We start from the raw sequence: 26,956 nt of genomic DNA, 5'->3' as shown, positions 1-26,956 counted from the left end.
ATCCATGACGAAATGCCGAGGAGAGGAACTTCCCTCGTACTTGCTCATGGACTGTAATAGTGGCTATGTGGAGGTGGATGAGACAGACACTACACCAACTGGATTGACAGTTGCTTACAGTTTCACTGGACACGATTTTCAGTGTGGAGTATCATAATATGTACAGATGGAGGCAGAGTGCAGTCGGTTGGTCCACAGCCCATCTGCTGTAAGCTATCAATAACTGTGATGCATCATAGAATAACCTGATGGCCAGTACAAATGACTGAAAGTAAATAAATAAAGCTCCCTTTAATGTATTGTTTAATCTGGAAAATACTAATAATATAGAAGTTGTGATTGTCAGGACAAATGACAAGAAGACAGTTTTATTTGTCATCAGTACCTTAGTAAATGCTAATAAAATTATATTAGAAAAAATACCTTGGTCACTAGTCTGTCACACTTGTTTGCTGATTCTGTTTAAGTTGAAGTTTTCATGTGTTTGATGCTCTTATTGAATCGCTCCCCTTGCTGCTTATTTGCTGGTGGAATCATCACGTTATTATGGCTATTATGACTATTATCAAGTCATTGTGACGTCACAAAGTATATCCAGTGCAGGCCCTGACTGTACATTGGGAGAACCGGGAGAAATCACAAAGTGCCGGCATGTCTTTTGTGGTGGGGGGGGTGTTGTAGGGGCTCCTCCCTGTTACCTTTACACAGGTAACAAAACTTGAGCAGCTCCATGGCTGTGGCTTTGGAATGCTGAACTGGTCGACCGGTGTGTTTGGAGCCTTGTGGGGCTGTAGGGTGAGGGAATCCACATCAGACTCTGTTCTTGAGTCAGTGTTGATGTTGTCTGTATCATCTTTATGGTAGCTTCAAGGGGTCACAGGGTGCAATGCTGCGGGTGAAGCTCAGACACAGTTGAAGATCCTGGACACCTGAGGACATCTGTGCCCGTTCCCTGGGTCATGCTCCAAGACATAATCCCTAAGGTGCATGTGAAATAGCTTAACAGCTCTGGTTCTCCACCCTGTGCTGAGCTGGTTCTCAACTCTTTCTGCTCTATGTATCAAATTCTCTTCTGTTAAACAGAGGAGTGGTCTATGGTGGAATGTACCTTTAAGACACAATTTCATGCACTTATTGTGGTTCCATAACTACATTTTTAGCACAGACGGTGGGCCCTATTTTCTCCCTTAGTGACAGATGAGATGTGTGCTGAATGCCCTGGAAAGCTTACAAAAACCTATTGGCTGTCAGATACCTCCTTGGCCCTAATTAGGCAGTTCACATCATTTAATTATTAACTGGACTAGTAGGTTTTGGTGGCTGAAAAGAACAATGGACTTCCAGAAGTCTTGAGGCCTATCTATCACAATTGTGATCTTTGTAAAAATGGGTTTAGCACAGCACGCACATCAGCTTCTAATACAGGATGTCCTGCATTTCATACTTGAATACTTTTTCACTTTTTCCACTCAATCCTTATTGTAATGTATATTTACCCCGATGATCATATGACTGATTTACATTGAATTGTGTAAAGTGGTTATTGTGTGATTTTTAGCTCATAAAGCAAAAACAGGAAAAACCAAAAAAGCAAAAATTTGTGTTGCATAAGAAATACAAATTTTTTTCCCTGTTAACGAGCAAACAAGTCAGAAAACACAAAACATGGACCTAATTAACACCAGCAACAGGTACTCAACTTTTCCAGGCTTGTTATATGCAATCTGAACGACTGTCAAAGTGTGGTGCTCAGCTACTGCAACTCATCCAAAACCCTTCAGCTCACCTTGTTGGATATTTGAAACTTAACATCACCCCTTTCTTCATTCTCTTAACTGGTCACCTGCGGTTGTTCACATTAATATCAAAACTGCACAGCTGGTTTACTAGACTACTGGGAAAATTGCATCTCTTCACATCTAAGCCATGGCACTCTCCCTGCTCTCTGCTACAACCTGCTGCTTGGCTGCTTTCTTCCTTGTATCGACCTTGTCATCACTTCTTCCAGCCTCAACTGTTCTCTGTCCCAGATTCCCAGTAGTGGAATGACCTTTGTACAACACTCAGGGCAGCAGACACTTTTCCTCTTCAATCAAAACCTGAAGTGTTTTTCATCTTTTAAAGGAAATAACAAATTGTTCACTCTAGTTTTGTTTCACAAATGGCCACTCCTTGTGGTCCCTTCTCGTCTTTTGGTTGCTCTTCATCTCTGGAAGGCAGTGCTGAATTTCACTCTACTTTTTCCTCAAAGATGTTCAATTTCCTTTTCGGCACACTTACCTTGCTTTGAGAGGTTAATCTGTTTATTTTCCATGGCTGTTCCTACGAAGTCAGGAAGCTTTCCTTGTTGTTCACTCCCTGTGCAGCAGAGCATGTGTATATATAGATTGGGATGAAGAGAGAGAGGGGAATAACATGCAACAGAGGTTCTGGGCTGGATTGAAACCCAGGAGGTTGCATTTGCATAGTATGCACAGGGGGCCTTGCCATCTAAATGCAACCACAGAGACCAGGATGCCCCTGTCAGGAACCTCTGTCTGGCATGCATATAAATTCACCAAGCAGCACTTGATAAAATGTCAACTCTCACAGTGCTTGCTGTTGCTCACCACAGTGTATTTTTGGTAGAGGATGATTGTGGGAATAATATATAAAATTCTGCAATGTTTTTAAACTCTGCAATGTTTTTTTTTTTTTTAAACAAATTGTGCTTCTACTGGGAGACTCCTGGCATTAATGTTTTAAGGTGCTTAAATATGACTGACAGGCAGATATGGGAGGCAGTCACCAGATATGTAGCTGTTGCCTGGATTGCAGGAAAGCATCTTGTTCCACTTTTCCCTGTCTGTGATGGTTGGAGCCCAGTAGCTTAGGTCAAGTTAATGATTGTAACAAGTGTCGCAAGTCAGCTAATGAACATATTTCTTTCTGCATGTGTAGCTTGCTGATGTCTTGCTGAAGCCTACAACGCACAGTAGCAAGGCTTCATGATGCACATTCATTAATTTGGAACAGAACAGATGTAGTGATGAGGCTACAGCTTGACAACAGTCTTATTCAGAAATAACTGACTGCAATATGTCTTAGTTAACCATTGATCAGAATCAGCAGAAGGATCATAACCCTGTCATAGCCCCTGTTGTCAGTATAGTCTGTGGAACAACCACCAAGTTCCCATCTACGGATCTCAGACGTTGAGACGGGTTATAAGGGGTTAAAAGCTCAGTAATATATCATTGGCCAAGTCCATTTAGCGCTTTAAAAGTAATCAATAAATCTTAAAATTAATCCTAAACTTTAGAGGAAGACAGAGAAAAGAAGCTGGGTGTAATTATCTCTTTTGCTTGTGGTTGTGATGAGTCTGACTTCAACATTGTGGATAAGCTGTAATCAGGATAACAAACGCTTGCTCAGGGTACCTCAGTATTTGAGACAGGATGTAATAAAGATGTGGATCACTGTCTCCATGTTTTTATCTGATATAAATGACTTAAGTTTAGAAATCTTCCTGAGATGATAAAAACAGGGCTGAGCAGCTGAGTTAACATGCTTCTCCAAGCTCAAACATGTGTCAAAAAATCAAAGGATATTGCACAAAGTGAGGTAACACTTTCAGAAAGATAAAGTTGTTCTTTAACTGATGCACTTAAACCGTCAGAAATGAGTATCTCTTATTTATTGTGTAATTGCAAGAGACGTTGTGACATCCACGTCTGAAGTAGAATGTGTCAGTGTTATTTAGATCATTTGCATCTAGTGGAGCAACAGATCACAAAAGTCACAGTTAAGATTGTATCACGGTATTTTCACTACACAATCTCGGAACTCATTGGCTATTATCTCATGACGACTTAGCGTCTCGGGGCAATGATCAATTTTTGGGGGCATCTGGTGTACCTGCTCACTTCCATTTCTGCGGTGCGCTTGTGCAAGTTACTGTTTCTTTTATTACATGAGTCAAGCATTACCCCACACAGAACACAAACATCAATACTTTTTGGAGGCATTTTAGGTCCAGATAATGTTTTGGCCAATGTGTTCCTCCTCTTTTGTTCCCCACACAGACCTACCTGCATAAAACTACTTAGATCTTAGCTATTACACCCCAATCTGTGTCTGCTTAACAAATGACCCAGGGGTAACATGTTGATGTAGGAAAAAAAAAAAGAATTGGACCTACCACAGATCCCTGAGGAACCCCACAAAACATTTGGAAGACATAGCATCATCAGTGCCCACAGTAAAACATCTATCTTAGTAGAGTAGACCTGATTAAATGCTGTTTTGGAGATTCTGACCTAGTATGCAAAGTGATCAGGCAGGCTGTTATCCTCAACAGTGCTGAATTCTGCACTGAGATCAAGATGAACCAAAAGGTATTTCTTGCATATGCAGCTAAGAGGAGATCATTCATTACAGTGAGCAAAGCATAATGTGTACAGTGGTGAGCTCTGAATCCAGACTGAATTTTTCAAAAAGGTGCTTTTATGCTTGAATGGAATCAGCTGGTGAGCAACTATTTTCTCTAGAACAGGAATTGAAATTTTGAAATAAGGCAACAACAAATCCACTTGATTGTTTTCATAATGCCTACATTTTCTTATCATTTGCCTTCTGGGTTTGATTTTCCAACAAAAAAGCATGTGAATGTTGTTCTGGATGTTGGTGTGTTCTACCAGAATGTGAATGCACCAGAGGATGTAATGTCTTTTCAAATCAATGTGAGCATTAATCTAAATTCCCATGCGATGATAAAGTTGCTTTGAAAGTGCACTTGCTGGGATACTGGGATGTTCACTATGATGTCTCTGCAAATTGAATTTCCTACTGTACTGAATAGAATGGAAATTAATGCTTGCCTGAAAGGTAGGAAATTTTTCATTTAGCCCTATAAAATAGTATGGTTTTCTTTGGAAAATTTTTGGTGAATTGTAGCAAAGGGGCCAAAGCATACAAAACGTGATATCATTAAGCAAATACTGAGGCTGCAATTTTGGAAGAATATGTGTCCTAGTTTTTTCCTGTTCTTGCATTAGGCACGGAGTGTTGCCTACTCATCTTTTAAAGCCCTCTTTAATTTTACATAATCCTTCCAACTTTGCTGACTTCATCAGATGTATGATCTTTTCCATAAAAAATCATCTGTCAGAAATGAAATTTGGCATTTTCCCATTCAAACAACATTTTCAGAGATTCAATACAAGTGCAAGAGATTATATTGAAAAACTGGTTATAGAAGTATGGTGTAAACATATGAGAGAAGGAAATATTCAGAATGTTCAGGAGCAACTGCAGTGTTTATTTTCTTACCATTCTTTTTAAATCTGTTCAGAGGGAACATGTTTAGCTGTGCCACTATCCACTGGAAATGTTTTTTCATATTGTGTACAAAGAGGGGGTCATAATGTTTCTTATTTTGTTACTTGTAAGATGTGTGTGTGTGTGTGTGTGTGTGTGTGTGTGTGTGTGTGTGTGTGTGTGTGTGTGTGTGTGTGTCACAGTGTTACTGACTTCATCACACTATTTTCAGGGCTCATGTGGTGTAGTTGCTGGGTGAGACTGAGGTAGAGAGAAAGGAGGCTTGCAAGGAAGTTTCCAAAATTGGTAAATTTAATCATGAAATACTGGAACACAAAACACAAAGCTGTGGGGCTCTTGACATTGGCATTGGTACTTTCTAGCATTAAGAGTTAGTCATTAAGGAAACGAGTTGTGTACTGAACTGACTGTCCTGGTCCAACTTGATAATCTGAGTGTTTTTTCTTCCCCGAAGTGTCCCTCCACGGACAGCTCTTGAATAATCTGTATTAGTCCTGCAGTTGATTTTGTTTAGCATAAATACAAAATACAGTGGTGTCCTGAAATGCCATGTAGAAAAAGCCTACATTTTGTCTACCAGCACTTTGGAGCAAATGTTATCAGAATTGTTAAATTGCCCCTCTAAATTCCCTAAGGCCCAGAAAATGGTGATAAGACAAATACAATTTCTAAATCTTTAGAATTGTTCTGCACTAGGAAGATAGTGTGGTGGTGATGCTGCTGTTAACCTCTTCCAGGACATATTTCAGGATATCAGCCAAATTTCAGACCAACTTTATCAAATAGTGAATAACTTTATATCTATGGGCAGCTGAAGACCTCCAGTTTTATCTGTTGTAGTCATTCCAGCATCAGCACTGATTGGTGTTTCACTGCCTAAACTTTCCTTGTACAAAATTGCGTGATGAACACAGGGAGATAGCACATTTTATTTGTGGTTCCAAGTAATTAAGTAAAATAAATAATTTACAAAATCCAGAACTGATTTTCATGCAAAGCTTATTTGAATGAAATGTGCTGCTAGAATCCCCCTTTCTACTGTACTGTGCAGACGCTATTTTGGGCACAGCTATTCAAAGATTGTACAGTGCTGCAGTATGCATACTTTTGTTTCATCTTGTTTTTTTTTCTCTTTCTCTTACTCCTCTTTCTCCATTTTCCTTTTGATGGCAAAGTCAGTACTGTAATCACCACTCCTTTAACAAGGTGGCACTGTTGCTGAGCTACTGGGCTATTCATGAACCCTTAAAGGGTGACGGGAAGGGAGGGCTTCTTCCCCCTCCCACCAGGAGATGACTGTGAATGCAGCAGGGCAAGTAGTCACAGCGGATACAATCTATTGGCTTCTCAGTGCTGCCGCTAATGTCACAACCCTGTCTGTAGCCTGCACTGCCTGTGCCAGTGTATTTCTATAGCTGCTGCTGCTGCTGCTGCTGCTCTCCCTCCCCCTTAAATGGTGTGGGCAGAGTGGGATGGAAGCCCGCATTGGAAGCCTTTTCATGGAAATGCTCTTTGCTGTTGGTATTGCTCTAGCACCATTCTGGTGACAACAACATGCCGTTGAAATGGAAAAGCGGTTCTCCTGTCAGCTGGAAATTCCCAGTGCCAGTGCTTAAGACATCCAGGTCCTCACCTCTTTCGCCTGCCTACATGTGAGTAACAGCCAAATAGCATTCAGATTGTGCCATTGTGGTGATGTACATTAAGGTGGATTTGTTTCATTTCAGTTTTGGAGATGTTTTTCTTTCTTTCTTTTTTGAGTTGTAGATTGTTTTGAATACATGAATCCGTTCTCTCTCTGTGCAGCCCTAATTAAGCAGGATATGATTGAGTGCTGTGATGTATCTGGAGAGTCGGCTTGTCCAGCATGCGTTATTTGGCTTGCGTGCAGAATGCCCTGCTCCTGGGCAGTGTGGCTCATTTTGCTGTTAGTCTGGTCATGGCAAGGACCACATCCCCGACTCTTGCCCTCTCCCTGTGGCTATGTTTATTTGGGCACAGAGATTCGGCAAGCTTGGGAGGAGCCTGCCTTTGTCAGGATGTCTGGCGTGCCCTGGTTTAGGAGCTATTGTCATCTGCTACTGTTCAGGAGGGGGGAAGGGTAAAATGTAGATGGTTCACACAGGCTCTATCCATCCTCTCTTATCTGGCCTATTTTTCAGTGTTCTGCTGAAATGGATGGTGTCTTGTTTGACTTTTGAACGGTAACTTTGCATAGGCCTGAGAACAGAGTCTGAGAACATACATCTTGAGAAGATGAGAGCAAATGAAGGGTTTTCAAGGCAAGCTAGCGTAAGTGGGGTAATGATAACCTGTAGGTAATTTCTGAGGTCAACAAGGCTAACATGAGAGGGTTTTTTTCTTAACACACTAAGCACAGTCTTAAATTCTCACACAGCTCTGCCTATAAGCTTAACTGTTTCAAATGCTGCTAGGTTTACAAAAATTGAGTTAAAATATTATCGCACCCCTGAGATGGCGCAGAAAAGAACCTAAAGCCAACACAGTTTTTTTTTTTTTTTTTTTATTACTTCAAAATGGCCCCAATTTAAAAGGTGATACCTTGCAATATGGCTATTTCATACATCTAAAAGCATGTTAAAAAAAAAAAAACATAAAGTAGTTTAGTGTTCATATAGCCTGTACCTTTCTTTTCAGATTCCTTAACATGGTGTAAATCTTGAAGAAAATTCTAGGTTGTCATTGTGTGTCTATAAGCTTTTTACCCAAGGGCACAATTTAAACGTCCTCAATTATTGACACTAGTGACCTAGTGATTTTTGTTTTACTGATAATGGCGGTAACACTGATCTCTAACATGAAATGTACACTGTTATTGTAGATTGACAAAAAAAATTACCATGCTCTTTACAATTAGTGGAATAAGTTGGTTCCAGCGAGCCAAAAATTCCTTAATAGCCTAAATCCTGTAAATTCAAATTATGTTCACAACATAGTGAGGGTGTTACACATGTAAGAGCAATTTTATGTGTCTACAGTAACATTACTGAGTGAGGCTCCACCTCAGTCTGCCCAGTCTGGCTCTGCCCTACCAGACCACTTACTATTTTGAAGCTTGTATATTGTAAGTTGTGTTTTCAGGCAGGCTGATATTGGGCTCCCAATTATAGGTTACTCTGTGGCCAAGGAAAAGTCACTTTTTATAGGTCCTTTGAGTGTAGCCTGCATCCTTTTGTCTTTGGAGTCATTTTTAACTTGGTACACTGGGTTATGCTTTGTGTATATATCCAAAACAACAAAATGATGGAGGATGCAGGAGGGTGAAGCTCTTTGAGCATGTGGTGTGAATTACGTATGATGGTGTCTGAGCTGAACACAGAAAATTATCATGGAAATGTGTTTGCACATGTGTGCTTGCCTGCAGTGAGCCCACCCTAATCTATATATAGACTGGTTAGCTGCCTGTGGTGCAGATTTCATTCTAGTGAGGAATGGTAAAGGTTCACTGGCTGTATGACCCATTGAATAATCTGAAGTTTAGTATGAAGTCATTGGGTTTATCATTGACTCCAAATAAAGTCCTCAAAGTGAATGTCATCCTTGCATGCAGGACACAGATACATTCTTCAGCGAGCGATATTAATATTAGGTGTTACTATTTGTAATACTCGCATCATTTCCCATTGGGATCAGTAAAGTTTTTCTGATTCTGATGTACATTTTGACTTTCTGATTTCTTCTTATCATGTAAGTCTTTTAGCACATAATCTGACATTGGCTGTTTGTTGAATTGATTTATATTTTGTCATTTGGAAATAGCGCACTACTTTTAAAAGAAGGCATCCTCCAACTGCGCTGGCCACAGCGGCCGTTCTCTTTAGTCCGTTAGCTTACATACTTTCCGTATAAGTACCGATATTTTGGTTGAAGCCAATGTGACCAGATTATAATCCACATAATCTGTGTGGAGATGAGTAATATGAAATCTGTGGCAGTCAGTTTGACAGATTTTGTAGAAGAAGGTGCTTCCACATGTAGGATGAAACAGGCAACTTAGATGCAAAAGGCAGAGTAGTCAATAGAAGTTTGTTGTAAAACCTCCTTAGATTGCTATCGACTCACATTCATTTGTAGGCCCAGTTAAGTAATTCTTGTGCCTAGAATCCACAGAGCATTGTTCATTTAAAAGCTTTTGTTAACATGACATGAAACTGAACGACAGCTGGATTTCCTCTTGCCGGGTTTCATTTACTTTCGCTTTTGAGTGTCAGTTGTTGCTGACAAAAATGATACATTTTTGCTCATTTAAAAACATATCCAACCACAGAATTTTTGTGATGAATCCAGCCAAATATAACACAGTCTGCTTTATGTGTTAAATTGACTCAATCTGGAATAATCTGACTGCAGAGATGTTGAAAAACAGCATGCTGATCTTCGCCTACATATGCTTGTACCTCACATTGCAACTGCGGTGGGATAATGAGTTCACGTCATTCTCTATACTTCATATCATCTCTCATTTCCCAAAGATGTAGCAAAACATTGTTAGGCAGTTACAGATTCAGGTACATTGAGTACATTTTTCAAGGGCTTTTTCAAGAGTGTCATCTGCATCTGTCACCGCTGTCTGTGCAAACGTCTGCTGAGAAGTTAAAAGTTACAAAGTAGCTTCACAGGAATGAAAAGTTTGCTATAAAGGGCAAGATTATCACTGAAGGAGAGAGCGAACTGTGCTCTCTAATTGTCGGGCGAGGTTATTGTCACTGATCCGGGTGATGTGAAACAACATTGTCATCTTTTTCATCTGAATTTTCAGTTGAGCTTGCTAAAGTGCTCACACGCAAATCCTGGAAGTTTAATGTTCACTTCCTGAGTGTGATCTCTGCCACTGAAATTTATTTACGTATTTATTTATTTATTACATTTATTGGTTCCATAAGAAATCTGATTATGTATTCATGTTTGTGAGGCTAAAGTTACTAACCAAACAACAAACTTTGACACAAAGATAGATTTTTATAGTCAAGCGTGTATGTGTGTGAGTGTGTGAGTGTGTGTGTGTGTGTGTGTGTGTAGGTCCCAGTCGCAGATAACCCTTTCAGAACAGTCACACTTCACTGCCGGATAACATTCTGGACAGAAAACTGCCTTAGCTGTAGAGAACTGTGGCAGGGCACTTAATTTACTTGCCCTTTGGAAATTTAAATTAGGTTCTTTCTGACTTATGGCCATTTTGGATGGAATGTGATAGCCACCCAGAGATCGTTCATTCTCAATGAGAGGCCAGTGGGGAGGCACAGACAGTCAGGCTGGCAGAATGTCAAGTAGACTCAGTCCCATGAAACTATAGTCTTCACGCTCGTCACACACACACACACACACACACACACACACACACACACACACACACACACACACAACCCACCTGCCTTCCCACTCGATGTGGAATTATCCTGAAGTTTTGTGGGTGCCACACAGAGTTCCACCACACAGCTGACCAGTTGGTGGATGCCATCATGCCTTACCAGTGAAACAACAGCTACCATGTCACTGAAACTTTGCGTAGGTCCCTCATCAGATGGTGATATTCACCATGTTGTTGTCTTGCTGCCAGAACAGGGTCTCGAGTGAGAAAACACTCTGCTGGAAACGACCAACCAAAAAAAAAAAATACAAAAAAAAAACAAACAAAAAAAAAATACAAAAAAAGCATATCTGACAGTGCTCATCCAAATAGCAAGGCTGTGAATTCAGTGGATGTGGTCCCAGGTGCATTTGCAGTGAGACTCAGTGTGTACCCACAACGACCTTCAGCTTTTTGCCTTGCAAAGTAAAGATAATGGAATTATTTGGCAGATCTGCTATAACTGAAATAACTACCCAGAAACTCACAATAAGGAAATTCTGGCCTCATAACAAAATGACTGTGTATAACTGTGCAGCCAGCTCCCTGTAAAAACATGAGTGTAGCTTACAGCACTGAGTGTAGTGATGTGCACTGGAGCCATTTCTGCCGTGCACAAAGTGCTTGGAGTTCCTGTTCTTGACATAAGGGGCAGGGAGCCGTGCAGAGGGCATGCCAGCTAGCATGCGTTTACATGCAGCTATCACACTCCATCTTGAAATAGCCGTTATACTGTATCCCAGTACCTCACATCATCAGCTGTGACTGAATGAGGCAAGTTACCTTTTTAACACCGTTTTGGACAAACGCTCAGTAAAGATTTAGTTTTGTTTGTTTGTTTATGAATGATTAAAATATATTAACGCCTTGAAACCTAAGCAACTTCACCGTTTTTCAAAAACATGGGCAAAAGACATTGAGAAGATGTGAAGAAAATGACCTAAAAATCAGCAAAAAAAAAAAAAAGTAAGAATGAAAGAATTGACCAGAAATTAAACAAGCAAAAAAGAGCCTGTCATGAAAATGAGAAAAAAAGAAATAAAATGTGGACATTAGCGCAAAAAACAGGCAATTAGTAGAGATTTTTTTTTTTTTGTAATATTATTTTACACATAAATATAATAATGATAGATAATGTTTTTCCTAGTTTTTTTTATTTTCTCATTTTATATTTTTTTGTTATTTTCAGGTCATTTTCTTGTTAATTTTCATGTCATTTTTTGCTAAGTTTCTTACCTTTTTTTTCTCCATGTTTCCCAATTTGCTCAGGTTTCAAAGGGTTGTTGTAGCTGCTTGATTAATTGCTTATCCCTTTTCAAATGTACCTAATTGTTGATGCCAAGTAGATTTAGAAACTCCAAGGTGAGGCAGTTTTTTGTTTCAAGCTTACAACAGTGAGTAGTTTATTCCTACCAAACATAGTCAATAATCTGTTGGGATATGGGATTATGCATATATAGTGATTATATTTATAGACACTGCTAAAAATATTTATGGACAATAGTGTGGCACAATTAACATTTTAATCCTTACATGTTTGTCATCATCTGGTTTAAAACCAAATAATCCTCAAATGACAGATAATCCACTTTTTTGCGAACTAGAGGGTTTTCATATTCAGACATTTTCTTCTGTAATACTGGGCAAACTGTTCTTTTCCACTTCCACTTATCTCATCAAGACGCTTTTCCAAAGATGGTCTATGTAAGGTTTTTATGATGTTATCCCCCCCTCTCCCCACCAGAGCTGCCGCTTCTCCATCTTAATTTTAATTTTGCTCACATGGGTGCACGTTGTGCATTCAGACATTGTGATCAGTCACACGTAATGGAAGCACTTGATGTACCACACCGTGATTTCGGGGGAATTGGAAACATAGCAGACACTTCAGTATTGCCTAATTACATTATTATTAACCACAAAAAGAATCTAACATTAATTATGCAGGCCCAATGGATAGTGATAGATTAAGAAAAGAATTAATTTTAAGCGTAAAGCCAGACCTCTCTGCTCATTTGCGTCCAGGCACAATAACAGTGACACCTCTCATTCCCCTTTTCTCGTACTCGTCTATTGCCTGTGTCTTCAGTCTTGACTCACTCCTCTGGCACAGGTCGCCTGCTTTAGCCTACACATGCTGAATAATTTCACAAATCTGCAGTGACAATACAGTGTAGCTTACTTCAAGGCTTATGCCTACAAGTTTTGCAGTTATTCATTACAAATAAGCGTCATTTGGGAATAGGTTGCACATATTGTTTAACTGGGTACTGTGGCATCCCTCAGGCTGGCTTGGTACTTGGTACATGCTGACAGACTGACCGCTCCTCCCACACGCGAACACATCGTGAGGCTTGTTTGCCTAACTACTTGGATAGATGGATGGATTTTTTTGTAATTGATTAATCTTAAATCCCCAAGCCTTTGATGTAAAAGCGTTGGACCTTAAATTGCTCTCTGATTATAGTGCCTTTGTGTTCACTTTGTTGCTCTTGATTTTTATGACAGCAAGGCATTTTAACAGCCATCTTAGAGTATGAGCATTGATAGTGTTTCAGTTATTTTTTTGTTAAATTGTAACCTGTGAAATTCTTCAGTTCTTGTCCTGTAATTTTTATCTTATAATTGGTAAGCAATATATGGCAGAACAGAATACATCGGAGCCTGTGGTGGAGTGTAATGCAAGGAAGCAGCTTTACCACTCAGTGCAAAAGCCGTACTGTCTGCAATTCACGTGTCCATCAGCGTATGCTCACTGACATTCTGAATTAAATTTGACACACTGAAATTGTCAAGGCTTGTACTTGAAGACTGTTGTTTTGACATTTTGGGTTTTTCATTCACACACAAAAATCTACCTGGATTTTCAGTTGTACATTTACAGGATCCCACAAAGACAGACTATTCCCCATATATGTTGTCTTAATTCACATTTTAATGATAGCAACTATGTTAAAGAACCAGTGTTATACAATATCTACAATATCCCTTTGCCATGTTACTCCATTTGTAAATCCAGATTCTATGTATGATTTCCAGCAATTGTAGGACTATCTGTTAACTCAGCGAGCTGTGCTTTGTAACGATTAATCAAATTAGATAAGTATGAGCATTAATTAGGGAGGTTGCCAGTTTTAGTCAGAATGGGCAAAAGCAAATGACAGTTGTCAGAGTCCTCGGGCACAGATGACTGAATTCGTGCAAGAGATGAACTCCTTTTTTAGTGGAACTTTATGCATGGATGAACCAGGAAATAAAATGCATGTATGGAGTGTCTGAATTTAAATAGGCCATAGCTGTTTGCCTGACTCATGAATTTTGCTGGTTGGGAAAAACTGTTCATTATGATGATCAACATTTTTACATGGTAATCTATCCATTGGCTGTTTTTTTTTTTTTATATATAGTAGAGGCATTAGAGCGTTTGTTGGAATCACGACGGTCTCCATTCTCTTCCTTAAAAAGAGAGTGCCCTTTCTCTGTTCATGGCTGCCATGCTTCTGTGTTCGACATGTCTCTGCCCTTATGTCTCACACTGTGGTGGGGGAAGGGAAACGTGGCATAGCACCCGCTTCTCTCAAATGTTGATTGTTCACTTGACTCGAGAGAAAATGTGTTATTGCTGTTAACAGACTAACAAAACATGAGCATGTATATTACAGTAAAAATAACCCAGCAGAGCATCAGTAGACTTGCTTCTTAGCTGTGGGTAGCCTGCCAGGTTTTCATGGTTAACAGGTCAGGTCAGTGATGAGCAATTGCAAATTGTTTGGGTGTTTTGTATATGTGTGTGTGTGTGTGTGTGTGTGTGTGTGTGTGTGTGTGTGTGTGTGTGTGTGCGCACGCGCTTCTGAAGTTGGAGTTTGTACAGCGGTTGGCATTCAGCACCATTTCTCACTGACCATCTGGAGCAGTTGTTTTTTCAAGTAACTGTAACTTTTGTAGCTTTTCCCATACACATGCACTGGCCTGGCTCTACACGGTTTGACTCGCCTTGTCAGCCCAGAGTGGCTTGGTTTTTCGTTTCCATTACAGATTCACTGAAAAAAATCGTTTTGACATGGATAGATTATCAACTGTGATACAATTTTCGGAATTCTCACTTTGGTATTTCCTGGTTGTAAGCAGCTGTGTTTCAGAGGTGTTCAATTTCTCTCTAACCAACCGATGAATGATGATGAAGCCCTCTGATGATTTGGCCACATTCTGGAGATGGTCCATCTTTGGCGTAGCATGGTACAACTTGGCACGCTGTAACTGGTAATGGTAATGCAAAAAAGTGCAGCACAGTTTGACTCAGCATGGCCAAAAATGCCCGTAGAAAACCCTATTGGTCTAATATTAGCACATGCTTATTTTCATCACCCAGCTCACAGCAGTATCAGTTGTACAGACAAACAATTTTCCAGTCAACATTGTCACCTCAAAATAATTGCCACCAAAAAATCAACACATGTGAACACAGGAAAATTTGCTGTGAACAAAAATTAATATTTACTGGCCCAAAGAGAAAACACAGTCAGGCCAGTGGTCAAGTGGCAGCATGAAGCTCTGTCATGCATCTCTTACACCCTTTTATATTTGGCATTAACATACCCTGGATTGGACTGATAGCAGATAATGGTGGTTTGGGACTCATTTAGCCATATTAACAACAAATTATAAACACAGCATGTCTCCAGTTCACATGTAGGAGCTATGTAAACAGAAATAAAATTAATGAATGAATCCTAATCAGGAAACACACAAATCAACAGGATGCAGGCAGCTCACATATTAACATCCTTGTGCAAAAAGCACTGTTGGAGAAGAAGTGACTTGCAACAATATGCATTTGGCGAAGGAACAAGAAATTTAATTCCACTTACGCATTTTAAATCCAGGTGTAAATATAATCCAGCCACATCAGATCCAGACAGTCTGTATACGGGATGCATCTTAATGCCAGGTGTAGCGCCAGCCTTTCATATCATGTCATAAAGTACCACATCACATCCTGTTATCTGACTTTGTAGGGTTGGGCATTATCAGTTTTTTTCATATCACAATAAAGTCTCCACATTTTCAGGGCTAGGTGATCTTTATCATGGTATTGTGAGAATAACATATTGGGATGCCATTTGTTCATAACTATGGCCATATTCCCCCACTGTCTCAAAAGACAAGCTTTTGACAGCGTTGCCTGGCTCAAGCTGTGTGGAAAGTGGGGCAGTTCATTTCGTGCCATACTGAGGCAGCACCTAAATATTTTTTGACTGTGGACATCAGTGGATTTATGTAAAGCGTGCATACAGTTTTATTCAAATCAGCTGGCTTTCTGCTGTCATAAGGCGTGAGTCTGAGGAACTACCAAACAGCTGCAGTGGCAATTTTAATTCCCCTCACCTTCTCCTCAGAGACTTTCTCAAAGTTATCGGTTCTGTGCCAATTTTGATCCCCTTTTATGACTCTGTTCCAGAATGCTGTTACTGATAGAAATTTGTGCAAATCATGTCTTTGAAACACACGCTGTTTAACCAAAAAACTTGTGACTGTACTTGGGCAGCTCGTCCAAAAATATATTAGAGGACATGGAAGTATATTTCATCCCATTTTAATGATCGTTCACATTCTATTTATGCTTCCAGGAAAAAAACACTATTTATTTAACTGTTCTGAGAAAGCAATGTGCCTCATCCAATTCAGTGTAATTTTAACCAAAATCCCTTTGCCACTCGTTTTGAGTAAAAACAAAGTGGAAGTGAGTGGTTATTCGCCCAGTCGCTTTGTTTATTCAGTTCAGAACAACTTTTTCACATAACTGGCAAGTGGGTTGAAGGTATGAAAGTAGTTATAAGGAGCAATAGGACAAACACAGCATTTAGGTGAATAGCCCACATACTTTGTTTATCCTATCCTATGCTTGACTACCACTTAATCACTTTATAAGAGCATTTTGACCCAGTTTTGACCTCTTATTCTTTTGGACTCTTAACAAGAATCCTGCAGTCGTTCACAGTTCCTCTTTGTACACGTGTATGAGGCAGGAAATAGAAATATGTTACAAAGAATACCAGTATTACCAGTATTACCAGCTATGCCATTGTTGGAGCACAGAATTTAAGATGCCACTTAAATATTCCAGATCAGATCAATTCATAATTAATATTTATCTAATACAGCAAACCTGTCTTTCAGCTCTTTGTATGTATGTAATAATGCTATGTAGCTTTCTTTTGTCTTTGCTGTGGTATGAAGCGTTTAGCCACAAATATATTTTTAAATTCCTCATATTCTTCAGGAATTACTAATAATGACTTTCGTCTCGATATCACCCTTTTTATGGGAGTCTGATTTACAAAACCTGGAATGACTAAGAGAGTTGCATCATTGTGATAACTGACTAAACCTCATTTTGTTGAGCCAGCTAACGCAAAGAAAGCCCCAATATGTTTAGTTTGTTTCGTAGTACGTCCCTACGGCTCGAATTCCAGCTTAGTGCATCACAGCACCTGAAATAATGAAACACAAGTTTACTTGTGCGAATGTTAATGTACTTGGCAGCTTTCCAAAGACAGTAAAAGTACGGAAACACTGCTTTGTTATCGTCCCACAACCCCATGGATTGAAATCAAATTGTGAAGTCCTGGGTGATTTCTGCCCTTATTAGAAATGTAATATCTTTTTTAATAAAACATAATAAAACACTTTGGGGACCCACCCCCTTGCTCTGGGTGATCCATGCTTCAGCGTGCCCAATACACTGCCACACACACTTATATTCATCCATACGTACAGACATACAGAGACTGCCACAGTCACATCTCTCGTACATCCAACCCATACACACAGTGGACTCTGTCTTTTCTTTTGTCCCCTTTGCATTTTCATCAGCCCTGTCACCAAAATAAAATGTTGCCAGTTTACATTGCTACAAGCCAAAAATATGTTGAAATGTCAATGTTTCTGAACTAAAAATACATTCCATATCAACATTTAGACTTACAGCCAATGTGGTGCATCCTGCTGTTTTCACATCACATCACTGTTAATGTTCGCAGGCAGCATGCACGAACACTAGCCATTTTCATTAGCTTCGTTAGTCATGAAAACTGTTTAAAGGTTGGGAAAAGGTTCATCATCATGGTTAAGGTTAGGAAAAGGTTATTGTTAACGTTATGATATGTTAGCTAAGCTATTGTTTTTTGCTAATAATCACTACCTAATGTTTCTCTAGTATTCCATAGCAAACATTGGCTGAAAACAATGGTTCTTCCTTGACTAAGTCCTGTTAATTTAGCCATCCGTCACCCCACCTGCCTTCTAACACAACCTTTTTTCACTCGGTTTATACTACGTCACGGCACTTGAAAACGTGACATTTCAATGTATCCTTGGCTTGCACAGATGTTAAATGCCAGTATTTTTTCCTGGCGACTGGGCTGGTTTTCATTGTGGACAATGGACATCATGTTTGTTTTTATGTACCATTAATTCATATCAGTAAATATGTCTTGTTTACTGTTTTTTCTTATTTGTTATGTTATTATGTTGGTCTATACATGTTTCTATGTCCTTTTCTTGTTCTGTTTTGTTTTGGCTTTTTTTTTTTTATATATATATACTGTATATAATTCTTTTAATGCTAATGTAATCTTGCTGGCATAGCAGTAGTTGGTCCCTCATCCTTCAACACTAGTTTTACTTGTAAGACTGGATATTGGCAAGGACCTCATGATATTAATATAATACTTGGGTGTCAGTTCACTATGATAGTATATTGCAGTGATAAAAACACTAAATTTGATCACTGTGTTGAGCTGGTGCTTAACTGGCACAGACTTGCAGTACAGCAGCTGAGTATCTTAACAGAGCCCCTTTACGGCAGGCCTACTTTTTTAGGGTGTTTTTTTTTTTTTCTCTCCAGGAGTAGAAGCTGCTCAACATGTTCTGGCTTTATTGCATTCCTGTGCTCAGTGGTTCAGAAAATTCTCAGTATAGGTGTCTGTCATCGGTTTGCTTGGTAGGACAAATAGGGATTTCCCCACGATGCCACTGGTACCACTTCAGAAGTTTTCTGAGTGGCACTGGTTTTGTCTCCATGCACCTTGTCACCTTTTATTGTGCCTTTCTCGGTGTGTGTGTGCGTGTGCGCGTGTGTGCGCGTGTGTGATTTGGATGCTGCTGCTGGAATACATCTGAAAATCAGATGAGTCCCTTGATCTCTCTGGCAGGGGGGGCACATACCCTTTTGTTGCTCATGAATAGTGTTGGTATTGCTCTCCTCCCTTTGCTGCGGCACTTCTATAGTTACCTGTTAGTCCTCCTCCTGTTCCTATTAAAACAACAAATGTCACATACGTCCAGTGTAATCTCAGTCAACTAACACAATGTAATGAAGCTGTTCAATGTATAACCATTGTGAAGTTAAACGGTAAAACAGCGCTTCATCCCAGCCCAAACAGTCACAATATGACCACCACCTCTCTCCTTAAGTTCATTGCTGCTCATGCCTTGAGTCATAAGTGTACGAAACAGTTTTTCACCAAGTTCTCAAGAGATATTGTAGTAGTGAGAGGACACACATAGAGTAAACACTTGTGATGCACGAGACGGCATCGGAGAGGTTGTAATGGCAACTTAAAGTTGTGGTATCATTCAGTGGGACTAACACTATAAACGTGTTTTCAAGAAAAAATAAATCTGGGTAAATATGTCATCTTTACAGCTGCTATTGCATTCATTCAAGTACTGTACTGGAAATTTGTAAAACTTTTCTGTCATTTGAAATTTATAACATGGGTGTGTGAATATTTTCTGTGCTATAAAAAGCCATAATATTTGTCTCTCTGATCTTCAAAAATGTCTTATCAATCCATGCCCAAGCATGACAATACAGTAAAGCTACCCATACTCATTAATCTTTTAAGACCCTTCCACTGCCATCCCAGGAAAAAAACATGATGACTTTAGCTCCTTGGACTGTCATACTGAACCCTGAACTGTCAAAGTGACACATGATTAAGGAACTGTGTAGTCTTGCACCACTTCTTCCTTCTTTGATTCTTCCTTAGTTTGCTTTCCTTCCTCCTCCCTTTCCTTCTCTTACCCTTTTTGCAAATTTACAAAATCAGTGAAAATAAATTAAACTGGCTTGTGTGAGATCAGGCAAAATCTCAATGACGTAAGTACAGGAGACATTACATTCCTATTATATCATTTCCATTCAAGTTGAAACTGTGATTGACAGTTTGCTGTCAGAGGCAGCAGAAAAATCTTTAAATGGTGGAGTCACTGGACTAATATGGCCCATAGTGTGAATGTGAGTGATGCGAAATTTTGTCTAACTTTTCTCAACATAAGTATAACATAAGGTGCATTCAAAACTAATTACATTCTGTGCCTTTCATTTTCATGTCCATCCACCAACATATTTTGCAACGGTTGAAGATTGAGCCAGAAAATCAAAAACACAGTTCCCTTTCATACCCATGCTTTGGCTGGTGTGAAAAACTGTGATGGTTAGTCACATATTTAATTAGTGCTAAAAAAAAAAAAAAAAAAAAAAAAAAAAAAAAGTGTCAGTCAACAATTAATGCAGCTAAGAAGCTAAGGTAATGACAGATTTTTGAAAATGTTATGCTTGTTGCCACACACATAAAATGGACCAAAACAGGACTTTTATGAGCATCAACATTTGTACTTTGAGAGGCCACGACTATGATAATATTTTCTCTTTAATAAATTATTTTTGCCCAAATTATTGCCACACTGTGGGCATTTATGCCTTAATGATAAATGTCTTGAAACTTCATTGGTTATAGATGCATCTAGAGACTCAGTCTCTGTTTTCTGCTGTCTTTTGGACAGAGCAGAACTTTTTTATGTGGGATGCTGTAGCTGTTGTCTTCTTTGTTTCGTTCCGGCAGCCACCAACACTCCTTTGTGGTTTGGACAACCCACTCTCTCCTCGCTGCCTCTCCGACTTACCACCTGACGGGGTAAATGTACCAGTACACTTCCTGTGCTGTGTGTCAATGTGATTGTGACCACTTTTGTAGCCATGAAAATCTCTCAGCATCTAGTGGTGGTAGTGTTCACAAATTCCAACTAGAAGCTGTCCACGATCATCTCCCTGTAAAATGTACCTTATAACTGACCCCATCTTCTCATCTCCATTTAAAAAGATGGTCCTGTATAAGTTCTCTAGATCTCTATGTGCTCGACGTTTAGCATGTGTAGCCTAAATCATCGATTTATATCTAGTTTTCCTTACCTCCTGTGGTGGCAGACACTATTCTTTCCAATTCCCAAAGCCTACATGTTCCATGTTTATTTGTCTTTGTTTTTGATGTATTTCCATCGCTCATCTTTCCTTGTCCTTGGCATTTGAATGGCATGTGACAACAGTGATAATTGACCTCTTCATGCTTAATCTCATCTTAATGTCTTTGGGCCCGATTGTTAAAGTCTTGAGTGAAAATAGACTGCTTGATTTTTATCAATGAGAATTATGTGATTAGAAAGTTATCCACCCACACCAACCTATGAGACTAAGGGTAGTTGCAACATTGAATGTATATGTGTTCAAGAAAATGTCTTTAAGCTAAGGTGTACAGCGATCTCCCATGCTCTGTTGTTGAACGCAGAGGATTGGATTTTTTTTTTTTAATTACCATAAGAACTATCCCAGAAACTAGAGCTGACCAGACTGTATGGGAGGATTAGACAAATTACAAAAGATTTGACAAACAGTTTCACTTCAGTTAAATTTACACTGACCTTACATAATGGTATTACAACTAGGATTTTGTTTATAGAATAAAAAGTAGTTGTTTCAAATTTTAGATAACTCATCTTTGTTACACAGGTCCAGAGTTCATTGTGCTATATATACTTACTTGCAAAATTAAATATGCTATAGCAGATGTACTGAAGTGATTTTCAGGAACGAACCAGTTTCTGCATAATCAAGGAACTGTTCTCTTTTAGCTGCTTGTCATTGGTTCAGCCTATCCTGTCTTCACACCTACACAGTCAAGAGGTGTCCTGAAAACCTGTTAATTAATGTTCACACCAATTCTCTATACTTTACTCTAATTTGGTATTGGTGGCATTGGTAACTTTTTGTCTATCTTACAAAGTTAATGGATTACAGTTAACCTAAATGTGCCAGAAGAATTAATAAATCTCAAACAAATGATGTTTGGTATGGCTTTATTAACAGTAACGTGCCAGACATTTTAATAGCAACTACAAGCTGCTTCATTCAAGAACAATCACGTTTGGCCTTCTTTTGTCAATAGATGCTCACCTAGATAAAATTACTTAAAACATGAGGAACATTTACATCCCAAGCGAAGAACTGTTCCACGAGCCACAAAAAACTTCAGTGATCAAATAAACAGCAGCATCACAGCATTTTGCTGAAGCAGACTGCTTAGTCTTGTAAATGAGAAGCGCTATCTCATCAGCAAACGTAAGCCAAAAATTTACATATCAAAACCGTTAGACAAAACTGGGCCAGTCTGCATTTGAAAACGATTGCTTTAAAAAGCCTCAGGTGCCACATCCATTGGTTCCACTGTCGTCCCCATATCTTGTATCGATATGGGGACAATATTTTAAGCCCGTCTTACATTCAGTGTATGAAATGCTGCCATTCTTTGTCGGCTGTTGTATGTCATTACATTTCTGTTTCTCTAGATTCCCTGTTACAGCAAAAAATGAACACAAACAAAACATATTAAGCCTCTAAATTACACACACCACCCTCATTATTGTCAGTCACACATCATTCTTACATTAATTTTGACAGGTTCACCTTAGTGAAGGCCAAGTGGTTGTCAACTTGCCTGAAACATTACTTCTCTCCTAATAGCCCTGTATGGAGAACACAACGTTGTTTCATACACTGTTTGTTTAGAAAATCAGGCTTTAATTCCTAGGCAGCAGGTTTTTGTAGAGGTAGCAGTCACACTTTTTAAAAGAGGGCTTACACCACCCAGTTGACGCAATACATTGCATGTTGTTTGCTTGCAGTGTATCCTTCTGAGACAGTTCTGCGGGCTGATAACAAACACAAAATGAACATTTGGCAGGTTTTGTGGGCCTACAGTATGTTTAAATTTTTAAACCAAAATGAGCTTCATTGTTTATTAATATCAGCTCCGAAGCAGAAAATGTACCCATGTCCCTAGAAAAATTCCTCTCGGTGAGTCACATTTTCCGTCATAACGCATTAATTTTCCATGCGAGTTGATGCCAAATTACATTGGAGTGCTAGTTCTCTTGTCATTGGCTTTTGCAGAGAGCATTACATCTTAACAAATATTGACTAGAATGTCCCTAAACCACAATAACAATAATTATGTAGGTATTAGTATGCCACAAAAAGCAATAAAAAACAAAGAAAAAAAAAACACTTGAAATTTCTAATGCTCAAGGGGCTTCCTTTTCTCAGTGGAAAGGTGTCGTCAAAACAGTGTTTTAAAGAGCTGCAAGTTAATCAAGTTACGGGTTAGAAAAAATCCTTCACTTAATTCAAACTGATGAACCCTCGGCATTGGCATCTCATTTTCTCTCCCAAGTTGTTTTTTTTTCCCAAGTGCTGAAAAACAAAGTTATGATTAAAAAGCTGTGTCCGTAAGTATTGTGATTCATTTTGCTGATACAAAATTCAGCAGAAGTATCTTGATCTTTCTCAGCTGTGAATTCTTAGATGTAATGATTTTCAGGCCTCACCAGCACACCACTCTACTGCGCTGTAAATACGACGGCTTGTGGAGTCATCATTGTATCCTGTCTATTGAGAATCCCTAAATGCTGGAGGAGAGCAGCATTGCCTTTTTATTCTCAACCCTCCACAGATCAATTATTTGCAATTCTTCAGCTTGGGCCTGAGGAAGTCCCATGGAAATTTGGTCTTAGTTTTAACGCAACACAGAAACATAAAAGCTTGCAGTAATGCATCAACTTGGGTTCACTCATTTCACTTTCCCACTTGAGTTACTTGGCTGAATGTTATTTCCTGTGAAGTGCTTTTTATGTCCTGTGTTTTGCTTTAATGCCCATTTGTCCTAATTCATTTTGTGAATTGGTTTTTTTTATTGAAACAGTGTTAAATTTATTGTGGTTGTGTGCTTAAAACACTTGAAAGTTTTGCTTTCAGTTTGTCACTAGTTAAAGAAAGAATTTGATTGAAATAAAATTACCATAGAATAAGCAGAGGTCTAATCAGCCATGGTATTTCAGAACATTTCTTCAGCGTTTGTAAATGAATTAGTCTTAAAAGATTTGTGTCTCTGAACTGTGTGGGCCTGGGAATTTGTGTGTATGCACATGCTTATTAGTATTACTGCTAATGTGAAACATTGATTGGTTCTACTTAATGAAGTTATTAATAAGCATAGGTCCTGAGTTCATGATCTAAGGCTCATATTATTATAAGAATGATAAGACATATTACAAGGAAATATTCATACTTCTGCTTTGGAAGATCTTGTGCAACTCATCTTTTCCTCCCTTTTCCATAAACTTTAGCCAATATGAATTTCCAAGGCTATTATCTAGTTGTAGTGTGCATTACTTCGTTTTATTTTGACGGTAGTAATTGCAAGGGGAGGTAGGTTTTCATTGACATACACAAAATCCATCCTGGTAGCAACTGTTCTGATATTGGATGCTACTGAGCACCTTGGTAGCAGTTTTTGAGGAAGTGTATCTCACTCTCTTCCCTTGCTATGTTTTTCCCAGGTGATCCAGGGATTCAAACCTGCAACCTTTTGGTCACATCCTCTCTTAACAGGATAGGCTACTGCCACCCCACATATCCTGAAGTAGTGCCTTTATGAAAGCCTGTCTGCCCTACTTTGCAAAACCCTAAAATTAGATGGTAACACGTGTTTGTGCTGCCATTTTGAGGTTAAATAAGCTTCTTTGCTTTTTTCCTAATAGATCCCTTGTGGAGGACGACGACGCTCACATGAAAGTTGCTCTGGGGTATGGTGATATGGGCATCTCTGCTCACCTTCAGGCATCAAAGACGGGAAACACTCGCTTCTTCACAAGCAACACACACAGCTCAGTGGTTCTTCAGGTGAGAACTCCGACACTGTCGGCGTGCAGTACAAAAGTAAATTCATAGGCAAACAAGCCTCAAATAATGATAATGATAGTTTTTTCCCCTCATGTTGTCCAAGAGATCTTGTGAAGCATGTCGGCTGGATCCAGAAATTTTGCTGCTTTGGAGAGAAATGTGACATAGTCCAGATACTATGATTATCATCATTCTTTTTTTTTTTTTTGAATGAGATAAGTATTTAACCAAGGTTTGCTCTGTTTGACACAGTAAACACAGTCGAGACTACAAATGGGAAAATATCTCTTTACTGAATTTTTAGTTTCACACATTCTGAAGAAAAAAAAAAAGAAAACAACTCATAATTGCAGAAGCAAAAACATGTTGCTACCAAAGTGTAGTCTCTAAACATTAAAGGTTAACTAACTGCACTTGGGGCTATTTTTTTACTTTGATGTGAAGAATGAGCACAGGATGAATATGATTCACTGCTGAGCAAGAGTGAGGGGAGAGAGGTTAAAAACTTCAAATCGTCTGTTATTTACACAGGTTTTTGGAACGACCTTCCTTAACCTCTTCATCGTTCCCAAAAAATGTGTGGAGGATTGGAACAGTTGACTTACAGATGAGGCACATATCAGAATATTTACTAAGACCATTGACAACTGTCCTTTTTATCAAAAGTATAGGCACATTTTTGATCTGTCTCACGCATACACACAACAAATAAGGAACTGTAACTGAACCAGTTTGATGGTGATATAAAATGATGTACTTAGTAAAATTTAAAAAAAAAAAAAAAACTGATAAAGAAACACTGGGAGTTAATAACTCAAATCTGTAAGTCAAATGTAAAGAGTATGTGTAATGTAGCGCTCCCATTAACCAATACCTAGACCTAGCTCCAGCTTATGCATTACCAATATGTGGTTGTGTCAAATGTCATGGAATTGGTTTTCATGCACATCAAATGTATCCAATTCTCTGGACTCTGGCTCACCATTTTAAATTCTCCAATTATAAAATTAATACAAGGTAAATATAGTCAGTGGTATTTCTTAATAAAATACAGGAGCTACACTTGGCTAATATTGGCTTTTTGATATCATTTTCCAATTATGAAATTGCATAACATTTTGGTTTTCTGCTAGTCATAGATACAACTGCCAGTGCAACTGTTCAAACAAATATTGCCAACATTTAAAATGTATCTCAGAAGCAGGAGTGTGAACTATCCATCCAGGAAGCCTGTCTGATGCAAACAGTCTGTATGCCTGACAGAGGAAACCTGGCTGCTGCAAGTTTGCAGACGTGTGGCAGACAAGCCAGCAATATGGCATCAGTAAACATTGACATGAAAGTAATGCTACAAGTGATAAATTATGCTGAATACAACACAAGATGCTTTCAGCTGTTGAAACAAATAAATACTCTGGTTCTTAATGTAAATGAATTGGTATGTAATTTCCTGGTTAACCAGTAAATACTCCTGGTAAGAAGTTTGAAAACATGTGGATGGGAATTCATAGGACATTGTTCCCAGTGTTTTACCTTAAATGATTCCTCTGCTGCGGTTGCCTTGGGAAATTGCTGTTACTTTGGGGAAATTGCTGCTATTTTGTTTTACCTTTTATATAGAAATAATATTTTGGATTTCCTGCATTTTACATAATTATCCTAACTTTTGAAAACAGTATCACTCAGTCTAAGTTGTTATCAGGAGCTCCACCTAATTTGTGGAATGAATTGTGGAATAATAAAACCAACTTATTCCATGTGGAGTATTCTCAGGTGGATAAACACAGTTTCACAGCTGAACAGCTTGAAGGAACCATGTCGATTAGAAGTGCCTTGTAAGGCACAACTCAAGAAACCCAGTATATGCTTTAATTTATATAATAAACAAGTGGAACCTTGGCCATCCAGACACAACTGAATATTCACAAATAAAATGTGTATTCTGTGGGTTTCATAACACTGTTTAATGCACACATCTTTGAGCGATAAATCTCCTGCTTGGATTATGTTACAGGACATCTCTTGAGCTTGGATTCTTGGATGTCACAAATGACAAGTGATATCATTAGTGGGATGAATGGCATCTACATGTTTGATAACACCAGGCTCATTCTAGGTCCTTGTTTGTAATTTCATAAAGGAGAAAATTAGGAGAAACTTTCACCAACACTGGAGGAAGCCTGTAACGATGA

General features: G+C 38.9%; 1 protein-coding gene across 2 annotated transcripts in view; it reads left to right on the top strand.

Annotated features, from left to right (window-relative positions):
- klhl13 (kelch-like family member 13) overlaps window positions 1-26,956 on the top strand; it is a 57,312-nt gene that overhangs the window by 5,774 nt on the left and 24,582 nt on the right. Inside the window, exons 1-2 of one of the 2 annotated variants that reach the window (XM_030068545.1) lie at window positions 6,874-6,971; window positions 24,623-24,764. In XM_030068545.1, the coding sequence (XP_029924405.1) occupies window positions 6,874-6,971; window positions 24,623-24,764 (240 nt within the window). Of the gene's footprint in view, window positions 1-6,873; window positions 6,972-24,622; window positions 24,765-26,956 lie in introns of those variants that run through there. The other variant, XM_030068546.1, reaches the window with a different exon arrangement.

Source organism: Myripristis murdjan, chromosome 14 (assembly GCF_902150065.1).
Source record: "Myripristis murdjan chromosome 14, fMyrMur1.1, whole genome shotgun sequence".
Lineage (NCBI taxonomy): Eukaryota > Metazoa > Chordata > Actinopteri > Holocentriformes > Holocentridae > Myripristis > Myripristis murdjan.
Note: the sequence above shows the minus strand (reverse complement) of the source record. Positions and strands in the feature narration are given on the sequence as shown.